This window comes from Gambusia affinis, linkage group LG09 (assembly GCF_019740435.1).
Source record: "Gambusia affinis linkage group LG09, SWU_Gaff_1.0, whole genome shotgun sequence".
Classification (NCBI taxonomy): Eukaryota; Metazoa; Chordata; class Actinopteri; order Cyprinodontiformes; family Poeciliidae; genus Gambusia; species Gambusia affinis.
In genome coordinates, this window is record NC_057876.1 from 21,592,703 (window position 1) to 21,605,076 (window position 12,374).

The window sequence follows — 12,374 nt, forward strand, 5'->3', positions numbered from 1 at the left end:
GACCAAGGCTAACTGTTAGCGGCTAACGGTAAACGGCTAAAGGTTAACTGCTCAAGGCCAACGGCTCAAAGTTACATTTAATGCTAAATCACGATCATACTAACTGTAAAAACTGTCATTTTCAAAGCTACAAACATACACGAGAAGCAAAACAACACATGAATATCACATGACTATTAACTCTATGTAACAGTTATTATACTGCTTAGTTCCTAGACATGAGTAGGTATCACCACAAGGGGGCGCCTATTCCCTTTTTCTTTTGTTGTACTATTGTACAGAGTAAGAACTCGTCTTCCACGTTGTGTAGAGAAGATCATCGGTGATGATGAGGTGCTGAGCGGTGAACTATCGTTTCTTTTCTCATATATGAGACTGTAATGTTAGTACCGTGGAGATCTGGCTTTACATGGACGAAGTGACAATAAAGTGACAGTGTGGAAAACTTCAACAGTGCGTCCTGCTGTTTTGGGTTAGAGTGGCTAACCACCATTGCTAACTCCTTCTCCAACCTCTCACCGCACCCTCACAACTAGTACTCACATCGTCAGTGACTGCGGCAACAGATCTGGAGGAAAAGGTGAACAAGGAAGAGAAACTGCATTAAACGCCCTCAAAATAAAGACCCACGTCAAAATAAAAGCATGAATATGAAAACATCTAACTGCTTGAAGAACTATTAACACCCGGATGCCATAGAAATGTGTTCTTAATATCCTGACTTGGTTAATCTGTACCTTGCAAAGTTTTTCAAATGTGTCACACCAGGACATTTCTTGTCCACAGTCCTCTTTAGGTGTTCCCACAGCTTCTCCATCTGGTTTTCTTCTTAAACTCTGACTAAGCCATTCCATGCTGCTACAAAATATCCAGACCAACAGGGGAAACTAATTCAGGTCTGTTTAAAGCAGACCAAAAATGGCAGGTGTACATATATCCTTACATAAGCATCACTACAGGCACGGGGGTAAGCAGGTGGCTGAAAATGTTTGGTTTGTTTGACAGTGTGCACTGGGAAAGCAAAATACACCAACTGAAACCAAATCTATCAGGCTTCTCCATGTTTTATTGTTCATTTCTCCTTCAGCATCCCTCATGTTAATTATCTCTATTTTGCCTTCCCTGTTTCCAGCCGACCCATTTTCTAGTGTTAAGCCTTTGTTGTTGTGGTCAGGCCTGAATTGCTTTTTGACCTTCCCTCTGCCTCTTTCCTCTCCAAAACTTTATGTTGGACTCTCCTTATTGGATCATTTTGGTGCAGAACCTCTCTCTCTTACCCTAGTCATTTGTTTTGACCAAGATACAATACACAAGATAATCGTGGAGCTTTGAAACTTTTCAACATCGTGTCTGACACTTGATGTTCTTCAGTGCACCTCAAGCAGGTAAAGCCTTCTTCATTTAAGTCATTCTGAAACCTAAACTGTTCATCTCTCTCCTCGACTGAGACTCCTCTGGTCGTTTTGAGAAGATACTCCCTGTGATAATCAATAAAACTTGTTAAAGCTTTCCTCCTTGAATTGCCGTTTAAGGTCCGATTAGTTGTGGTACCAACAAGAGGCAGACAGCTGAATTTATTTTGGGTGAATAAGAAATTCAGTAATTGGAGACTGAATATTAAAAAGGGGTCAAGAGATGGTTCAAGTCACACTCTATTCTTTAAATGTTTACCTCTAACATATTCACTTATTTTTTTAGTTTAGAGGTGGAATTAATAGAACAATTATTTATCATGGTCTCCTTTTTCTACACAACAGCATCCAGGCTCTTTGTACAGTTTGGAGAACCACTGTTATTATTTTCTGCCCAATCATTGTGTTTTCCAGGACATCAGGACGCTGGTTATCCACTGTAGTGTTATTATCCAACTATAGTTTGTAATTTATTCAACAGAGGGTTACTTTGTCAGTCTGAAATGTTTTTACCACCTTTAAAACGGGAGCAAGGAGGGACATCTGCTTTGCCTTAATGGGTATCACAACTCCTACAGTTATTCCACTCCATCCCAAACTCTCCTCCCTTTTCAGCGCTCTCCCAAATTACAGCAGAGGAATGAAGCTAGGACTCTTTGCCCTGCATTGCGTTGGTATTTTCCTCAGCTAAGAGGATCGGAAAGTTTCCTCCTGTGGGCTTGCATCATGGAGGCTAGCAGTCAATCCAGCAGTCAGCAACTTCTGTGGAAAGATGTGAGTACATTTTTCTCATTTTCCATTTGTTTGACTGCAGCCGATTAATCAGCTGCAAGAAGAACTTAAAAGGATGTTTTATATGTATATTTTATTGAATCTTAGTTAATGAGCTTCGAAATATTAAAGCTCATTAAAGCAGTGGCAGGTGGCAGAAGAAGTTCTTTGAAAATTAGAAAAGGAGAAAATAGTGAAACTGGAGTGTAAGATTCTACTTAAATATTTCAGTAGTCTGGTTTTTGGTGACTTTATATCTTTCAGAATATCCCTTGAGTTTTTTCCCCCAGAATTATACGTTGTCCTAGTAAATCCTGCAGGGTTTTTTAACTTCGTCTCCACTCTTTTGTTGCTTAATCTCAACCATTTTAAGGTCTTTATGCTGTTCTTGCTACTTGAAATGAAAGCTCAAAGAGGATTTTATTTTCTCTTTCTTGCTATGAACACAGCAACAGGTAGCAGCACAATATTATTCCTACATATAGGTGAATAAAAAAGTTAATTGTTTCATTGTGGCTTTAAGATAAGGTCACCAATACTACAAGTACAAATGTAAGAATACGAAGGGTTATAAATACGAAGCCACCTGTGGCCTGTTTTAGCTACCACAGGAATTTAAATGTGGAAATGAACTTGGCCTGGTGGGGTGAACCACAGCCTCAGCTTGTTGGCTATGTGGGCGAGTGGGGTTTTTTTTCTGTTGTTTTCTTAAGAAAGTGCTCTTTCTTGGCTTGATAACAACAGGAGGGCTCTGGGCACTTTTCCTCCCAGAGCTCAGGAAGAATTGCCTGGCTGATTCTGAACTCCTAAACCTTTAAACACTAGTTGGCGGGCGCTGTGCACTCAGACTGCTCCATCCCTGTCTTTATTTCTGTCCGATCAACAGTCTGTCTTTCAATCCCACCTTTTTCCCTCTGAGCATTTGATATTCAAAGAGCAGCCAGCGAGAGGTTTGTCCTCCAGTTAAGTTTCCACTGCTTATGCAACCTGCCACATGAGAGTGAATTTCATCCACTGCTTTTTATTTATTTTTATTTTTTTGTTCTTCCTCTTTGCTCACTGAGAAATTCAGAGTATGGAATTTCTGGCTCCCACCATAGATGTCTGTTTTTCATTATTCCCTCAGGATTTACTATCCTGTGCCTCTCATTTCTGGCAGCTGTCTTAAATACGTCCAATGAGGAAGTGTCCAGGTTGATTTCATCAAATGGAAAATCAGTAGTTCAAAATTTTTAGGCTGCCCTCTATAATGTAATCTCTGTCCTTCACATTTGGCAAATTGCCACTCCACCTCACATCTGAATTTTAAATTATGGATTACATAACCATTCATTTAGACATTTTCAGATTTTGTGATGTTGCAGCCAGAAACATTCATATATTTTATTGTTCATGTTGAGACATTTTCATGTTTTGTACTTTTGTTTGAGTTTCTAAGAACAGCCCAAGTGCTAAAAAACAAAACAACAAAAAAAAAAAACACTTAGATGGTTTTTGGCAATAAGTTCATATATTTTGGTGTCTGGAAAATGAGCCATTTCCAAAACCTTCAGAATGTAACAACACAAATCAGCAGGCACTGCCCCTCCCCTAGCAACCGCAGCAAAGCCTAGCTGTTACCTAGCTGTTACCTAGCAACCCCAATGAAGCCCAGCCCGTTACCCAGCAACACATGCAGAGCTGCACAACGTTTAATCAGCTGGTTTTACCAAAGTATGCACTGTATAATGGCTGCTGGAAAAAAAAAGGTTGTGTTTTGTTTTTGACTTACTATCCAGAAACCTCTTGCTGCTTTCTTTTTGGTTGTGCAGGAGACTCTACTTCTGCTTTTCAAAGATGCATGTTTGTATCTTTGAAAATTGTGCATCTGTTTGCACCAGTTTTTACATGGGAGTGTAAATGCTGAGTGCGGCCAGCAGTGGTTAATTTGGATTTAAAGTAACAAGAGGTTCTGAAACAACTCATACTGAAACCCCAGTAAAATGTGTTGGTGGTGCTGAAGTGACAAACTGTGAGAAACTAAAGCAGCATGAATTTTTAAAGCACTGCATTATATTAAAACAAGAGTATGTAAATGCGCTGGCCAATCTACAACATGCTTAACAACTGTAACAAGCTCAGCTACAATAAAAATAAAAAAAACCCAAAGCTGCTTTATCATCACTTTAAAAGACACAAAGATAAGCAAGAGCAATTTTGCTAATTGAACTCGGCCCCCTTTTTTTAGCGTATCTACTTTTCCGTTGTCCTCTGAGACCTTCAGATGTGGTCCACTGTGAATGAGAAGTTTTCATTCTCTCCCCGCTGGAGCTCCTCTGGAACAAAAGTCTGTCTTTATTAATTTGTGTCCTTAAGCTTGGGGAATAGTTGGCAGCAGGCAGAGTTTTAATCTGAAAGGAAGTTTAATAAATGTAACCCTTCTTTGACACGAGTAGGTTTGTATTTTTTTTCTTTTGGCTCAGTGTCTGAGCCATTGCATATTTCTCTTTATTTTGAGTGACCCACATGCAGAACCTACAAATGAAATGCAGAGGTGTCCGTGTAAAATAAGATCTTACAATGTGTTTTCACAGACTGAAGTTGGAGTAATATTCTGGTTATTTTCAGGCCTCAAGTTTCAGCTGGAACAGTCTGATGAGGGCAATGCTTCAACAGATGCACAAATACACAAAAGGTTAATTTCTTGCTGCTTTTGTCACAATAATAGGAAGTAAAAACAAAAGAAGGGGATGAAGGTGCAGAAAGAGCCAGCTTTTCAACTCTGACACAAAACTGGGTTAAAGTGAAGGTAGGATTGGTGCATAAAAGGACAACTTTAAGGAGCACATGCATGATAAAAAAAAAACAAATAATGTGTTTAAAATCAAACGCAACCCTAAATAGAAACAATAAGACAAACTGGGGACAGTATTTTTATCCCCCATCAAGCCAGGAATTTTTATGTCAATCATAAGAGTTTTGCACAGGAAGGTGATGCAAGATTACAGCCGGAGAAAAACTCCACTTCAGATGTTAAGGACAGTCTTGCAGGAATGTCCTTCAGTCAGACAAGACAAAACCAACCAGAGCTCTCTGGCCTTAGAGGCATTCATGATGTTCGACCAAACACTGAAATGTGATGCCTTCAAACGCAGGATCTGCTTACTTCAAGGTGCTGATTTGCAGACATGCTGATTTTATTTAATGTATTTTTCAGACTATAAGCCGCTATTTTTTTCCAACACTTTGAACCATGCGGTTTATTGCCCGGTGCGACTTTTCTGTGGATTTTTTTTCAACCACCAGGGGGCTCTTTAGCAGGAAGAGAATCATTGGAAGTCAAAATTGGAAATCAAAGAAGAAAGTGCTGATTTTCATTTAGAACAAGCACATGCTAGCAGCAGGCACGACGGGGAAATGTTTTCGAACTCACATGAAGAAGTTCATATGATGCAGCTTTTAAGTTGAGGACTGTCGATCTGGCAGTACAGGAGGAAGTATAAAATAAAAATGTACAACATATGAGTTTTGAATAATAGTTCCGCTTTAAATACATGAATGTTTTGATTATTTAAAAAAAAATTTAAACATTATGGTCGTATAAACAATTTACAAGCCGCTGCTGTTTGCAGGTGGAGGCAGAAAAACAGAGGAAGACCAGATTTCACAACTACCACTGGGTGGCTCTGGTGCTGGCCGTGGTGTTTCTGGTTCTGGCCGTCTGCATCTTCAGTCTGATGTATCTGTGGGGCCCCAGCTTGGGAAAGGTAAGACTGAGAAATATAACTGAGCCTTATTGCTGCTGGATCTGAGGTAAATGTGGTCTTCATGATGGATGAAAGACAACCTGAGTGTCCACATCTGCAAATCATGCAGCTCTCATCAAAGACAACGAAAAAAGTAAGAGAGGGAAGCGGACGGCCACACAAGCATCCAGGGCCGGTCTCTGCATGTCTTGATCCTGTAGACTAAACGATGACTGGGCTTCGGGTAACAGCTGTGTTTTCCTCCTCGTGTTTTGGCCGTCGCATCTGTAATTTTTGTGAGTTCTTGGCTCAGGCCACAAACCACTTTTAACTTCTTCAGAATGTTGGACTGATGCGTTTATCTACTTTCTGTTTGGAATGTAAACATCTTTTCACAATGGAGGATCCTGGTAACTAAAAGCTGGCCCTAATTGCTGTTGAACAAAGTGGCCACAGAAGGACTGGAGCCTCTTGGCAATGTAATTGGGATAAACTCTTGTCCAGGCAATTCATCTTGTGAAATCCAATTCAATCGTGCTTGATGGAGAACATTTTTCGCTCTCCTCCTTTTTCCCCAGACTTTTCCCAAGAGGCCAAAAGAGCTAATTTATCCAAGTTGGAAGGAGAATACATCAATAATCTAACATCCAGGAATTGGATGCGTTGCAGGTTCTGAGCTGGGTTAGAAAGAGAAATGATTAAACTGATATGATGGCTAAAAACGAAACACAGACATTTTAGAGCTGAATTTATAAGGCTGCTTTGTGTGCACAGTAAATGCCAAGAGAGGAGAAGAAGGGCGTGTGATGTCCTTGACGTTGCTTGTTTTAATGCCAATATCATTGTTATGGCTAATAAACATTAAATCACAACATCCTCCGCCTCCTTATTCGTCTGTTAGGCAAAAGATTCAGCTGCAGAGAGCGCCGCCTCAGCTCAGGTTAGCAAAGGGTCACATGCACTTCCTGTAAGGACGGCGCTGTCCGCGCGCCCTCCTTTCAACACAGATATGAATCACCTTTGAGCCATCTCCTTTGTCCTTGTTAAATATTTCATGCCGGAGGCAGAGCAGTCATTATTTCCACTTTAATAAGCTGTGATCATTCTCACGTGGCTCAAAATGTGTTGATGGCAGAGGTTGCCGGGGCGATGAATATCAAACCTGCAGACCCTGGGTTTTGCTTTAATGGGGCCTTGAGGGGGAGGCTTATTGTCTGGTCTCTGCATCAGAGAGTAAGATGGATCCACTCAAAAAAAATAATGAAAGAAATCACCTGTATGCCAGATGGAAACTTCATGAAACATGGGAAAACTGGGGTGCAGCGCTATGAAACAATATTACAGATTTCTTTGTTTTTTTTTGTTCACACTTGAATTCAAAACAAATTTTAACATGAAAGATAACCTTAGTAAATTAAAAATATATATATAATTATGTGATGATTTCAGAAAACAAGGACAAAAGCTATCCAACATCACCCTACATTAAAAAGCTTTATAATAACTGGTTGGTGTCAATTTCACACTTGGTGAAAGTGACACCAATTTATTTTGAGCACATCTGTAATGGAAACGCAGTTTTTGTTTTCTTCATTTGTTCAAAAACATTTGAGCCGCATTTTGTTGTGTCTACATCTTCTACTCTGTAGGCCAAATAAATTTAGCCAGTTGTAGATTTTGAATCTAAATCTGTGAGTTTGTGAAAGATAAACTCATATTAGTAAGCTGTGTTAAAGTTTTATTCACTTTATCAAACCATAAAGAGATGAATAAACTGGAGTTTTTAGGTTAGCACTTTAAAAAACTGAAAGAAGAAAAAGACATGAGTGGGAATTATTTCCCAGAATGCTTAGTGGCATGTTTCAGTATCCTGAGATGGAAGTGTGTTACATTGATCTGACTCTTCTGTTTTATTAAGGCAAATGTTTATTGTAATATCCTGTTCAGACTAAATGTTTGTCAGCAGAATTCATTGTGATGTTTAATAAAATTCATTATCAGATCAGAAATTTTCTTCATGCAATTTGAAACAAGAATTTAAATTATTCTAAAGTAAAATAAGTATTAATTTTAGTTTGATAATGTGAGTAAAAATAATAGAGAAATGTGGCTCTTTCACTTGGCGAGGTCAGTTTCTTCTTGTATATTGTGAAATAATACTCAATATTATGTGTATAGGTTCATGTCTGGTTGAACGATGTGTTGATTATTTTTTTATTTTTGGGGGTATTTTGATGTAGTCCATAGGAGGGCAGAAGAAAATCTTTGGGAACCACTGGTTTAGACAATTTGTCTTGTTGTTAAATCAATTTCATGAACTTTAATAACTTTCATTCACTGTCTGAGTTAAAACCAAAACAATTTTCTTGTTGACTTAAATTGCATTTCCAAGGAAGCAGGTGAACTTTCATTTTCAAGTTAAACCACCTTCAATTGTTTTACAGTGTATTGGATCTTACTGTGGTTCTCTGGAGTCCTAAAGCATTAGAAATGTTTTGACACACTTTCCAGACTGATTGGTTCTGATAACAATGTTTCTCATCTGTTCTTGAATGTATGCATATTCATAACATGTTGGTTTTTGACATGTTGCTTACAGGTCCAATAAATAATCAGGCAACGTTTGGCTTGTCAAAGTGATTTAAAAAATATAGTTGATCAAATTTAATGCAGAGTTAGGGAATCTAGTTTTTCACCTGAATGGCGTGGAAACCATCATATAAACATTTCTTTAGGTCTTTCTACGGGTTAGCTTTGTCTGACAAAACTTGTTTAATGGTCTAAAACATTTTGGCATGACAGAAAACAAACATTTTTCAGAGCATTTTATATGTTGAATGTAACACAGCCATCCTGAAGGTTAACAGATAGATTGCTACAGCTGATTGATGGTTCGCTTGCTCAGTTTTGGCAGCCAGCACCTATACAGCATTTATTGATCCAGCAGCTAATCCTGAGCTGCATCTTTACATGTAAGGAATTAGGCCAGTGTGTCATTCAAAGCTGCTTGGAGGAGGTGTGTGTGTTTTAAACCAGAGAGACGCTGATAACCTGAACTTAACATAAATAAAGAGCTTATATCACCATTCTCAATCATGTGCAGAGATGTAGGCATGCTGTTTGTTGCCATGGCTCCCAGAGGTAGTTTCTTTTTTTCCTACTTCATCTCTTTGCTGCTAGGAAACAAACTGAAATTAGGATGAGTTTAGGTTTTCACATTATAAAGATCAGATATATATAATAGTGAATGCTGCAAGTAGCTGAACCTCCACTGACGATTCCCTTTAAACATTGTGACACTCATCACAAAACGATAGCTGTGATCATATGAGATTAAACCAAGTCTGAAAGATGACTATCCGGAGGATTAAAAAGAAAAAATGGGGCTTGATTCTGTACCATGTTTTAGCAAAATGAAGCAACTATTTTACCTTCAATGTACTTATTTATTTTCCCTTTAGATTAATACAGTATTTTTTAATTTCAGTTTATATGAAAATCCTATATCTATCTCAAAAATAACCTAAAAGAAAACTGTCTTCACACTATAGCCATAGCTGATCTCTTGCATTGGGTCTCTGTCTCTTTAAGAACCTATTTTTGGTAAAGAGGTGGCGCGTGTATCAAGGATATCTCAAACATGCATTGATCTTTAAAAACAACACTCCACATAAAGTTAAAATAAAGTGTGTTGATATTAATAATAATAGACCCGACAATCATGAATATTTCTGTGTCAATATGGATTATCAGTCGGCGTCACGTTGCGTCAACAGCCGCTCTACTGCGCATGTCGTCTTCAGAACGCAGGCAAGAATACGTCATTCTGACTATTTACAGTTAGGCTATGAAATAATTTCCAACTCACAGCCAACGCAAATCACCTCTATACACGGCACAACTCCCGCACGAAGCTTTGCAGCATCTGCAGCAGTTAGCAGAGGATTTATTTTAGCACATAGTTTCTGTACCTCACAACACCTCCCCTTTAATCCGCCGCAATTTTAATTTCTGAAGGTTTAGTTTATTTCATTTCTCCTCTAATTGTGAACCAACTGGGAGGACATTATTTAATTATATTTGTTCTTTACACGCTAAATCTGAATTCCCTTTTTTAAAAAAAGTGTTCAAATTGCTTGCTAGTTAGTAATATACAGCATTTTCTCTCATCATTTATTAATTCACACATTTAATGATTACAGGTCATTAAGCCGCATCTCATTCACTAACTTTATTACCATATTTGGTAGAATAATTTATTTTATGACGCTGTATTAAACAGTTGTAGCACGCGGACTGACAACATGCTAGCTAACAACAGCCAGATTAATGCGTGTAACCATGGCAACCAGTAGCCTATCCGGCTCTTTCTGCAGTCAAATTGCGCGCGAATCCTCTATATTTACAAACAAATATAGCTGTCTGCCTTACTGAGGAATGTTATTAATAAACAAAAACATATTCCAAAAGTTTTGCTACAGCAATATAAAGTCTCGCTTTAAAACAAACTAACCACAGTTACATGCAGACTTGCATTCAGCTCATATTTTGTGGTTTTAGTGCCCACATAAAAGCTTTTCTCCTGTGTTATTGTACAGTAACGGAGAGTTTAAGTCTCTCCAGAAAGACATGATGCGTCCTGGACAGGTCCCCAGTGCATCACAGAGAAACAATGACACCTGCAGTAAGCTTATCAAGAGGAAGCCATCAGATTTAACCTTTTTGGTGCAAGGCAACACAGCAACTGTAATATCATCCCATCTGAGCAATCTGCCAAGAAAAAGCATGTGGATTCCTTTAGGAACAGATCAAAAGAAGAGAAAATATGAAAAAAATAGAATTTGATTACTGTACCAAAGTCTTGGTAAAGAATGTTGTTAAAAAAGGGCAAAGCAGCAGCCAAGAAATGAGAAAATCTGTCTCTTCTCGCAATAAAGTCCTACACAAATGGACAGTTTTGTGAACAACGTCAGTACAAATGTTCTCAAATTTAGAATAGAAATTAAAGAACGTTAACCTCAGACACAGGTTTGGGAAAAACTTTGATGTTTTATTCTGCCAATATTTGGATCCTTGACTGTTGTTTTTAAACTGAGAACAAATTAAACACAAATAATTTAGTAACAACAATGTAAAGGAACCTGGTTGCTTCAGATTTTACGTATTTAGGGGTGTCAAAGTAAAGAGGTTTGAATGCAAATCCTGGAGGTACTGAAAAGATGTTCAATAATTTTATTTAAGTTTAAGAATTCATTGTTATTTTTTATCAGTTTGTGAACAGGTTTTATCAATACATACCGGCCCTTCAAGAGCATTCTTGATCTTGATTTTGCCCAAAACAAAAATGAGTTTGACTCCGCTGGTTTATAATGTAAAATGAAGAAAAAAGTTTAATAATGTCAGATTTAAAGCTTTTCCAATGCGCTCGGTAAAATGAGATATTCTAACAGTTTACAGTGTAATGTGTGCTCTGAGTTGGAGTCAATGATGCAGATTTAAGCTGACAAATGGGAGAAGTTGCAGGTGCGGTGAAGACAAACAGAAGCTGTTTTGAATGCCGATGGAGATTGTTTCACCAAAAACGGCAATCACAAAATTTGTTCTCCACTTCAGAAATTACTTCCCAACTCCAGAGATACAGCTCGCAATCACATCTGCACTTTCTTTTACGCTCATTTAATAGATTAATTTACATAAACTTGTTAAGCTGCTGAATCACAGTGATGTACACGGACTACACACTACAACGTCTTTCAGATATTACACAGGGATTTGACCGTAGCTCAGCAATTAGACTGATCCCCATCTACTGCCGCGTACGCTCAGCTGCTTCCAGTTCGCCAAAGCATCGTGACCTCCCCCTCCCAGCTTTGTATAAATAACCACAGAAAGGTAATTTTCTCTGTCTTTCAATATGGCATGATAACCGCCTGGGAACTCCTTTTAATTACCTGCAAACATATGTTGTTGCAGAGGCCTGAGGATGATCGTTTGTCGTCATTTTCTCCCCCTGCATGGACGTTTGAGAGAGAGATGAAGGAAAAGACGAGACGGGCGTCTTTTTTTTTTTAAAAGTGAGGAAACAGTTCAGCGTCTAGATTAGATTCTCTGCATTGTGTTTTGGCTCACAGTAAAACTGTGTTTGCTGTGCGCTCATTATTGTTGTGGGCCTCCAGTCTCACTGGGGGATTCTTCCTGCTTGTAAATTAATCCTCTTTTATTACCAGTTCACATCAGCAAGTCTGTGAAAATGAAATCTGACGACTGAAACCAACAGAGAAAAAAATAGAGTAGAGTAGAATAGAATAGATTTGCACCTTGAAAAGAAATTAGCTGAACCAACTTTATTGAATTGCTTCAATTGGTAACAAGTAGTTCTGTTGAGTTTATCCAACTTAGTTTCTTAATTTTTTTTTTACTGAATTCATTAAGTGTGTATAAAATGACAAATTTACGTCAGTTTTAC

At 38.3% G+C, this 12,374-nt stretch overlaps 1 protein-coding gene across 1 annotated transcript in view; it reads left to right on the forward strand.

Moving 5' to 3' along the window:
* The first annotated feature begins 2,021 nt into the window (after positions 1–2,021).
* The window catches only part of tnmd (tenomodulin), a 75,785-nt gene continuing 65,432 nt past the window's right edge, over positions 2,022–12,374 (forward strand). The window contains exons 1-2 of the mRNA XM_044127060.1: positions 2,022–2,186; positions 5,795–5,929. Coding sequence (XP_043982995.1) covers positions 2,139–2,186; positions 5,795–5,929 — 183 coding nt within the window. The 5' untranslated portion in view covers positions 2,022–2,138. The remainder of the gene's footprint in view (positions 2,187–5,794; positions 5,930–12,374) is intronic.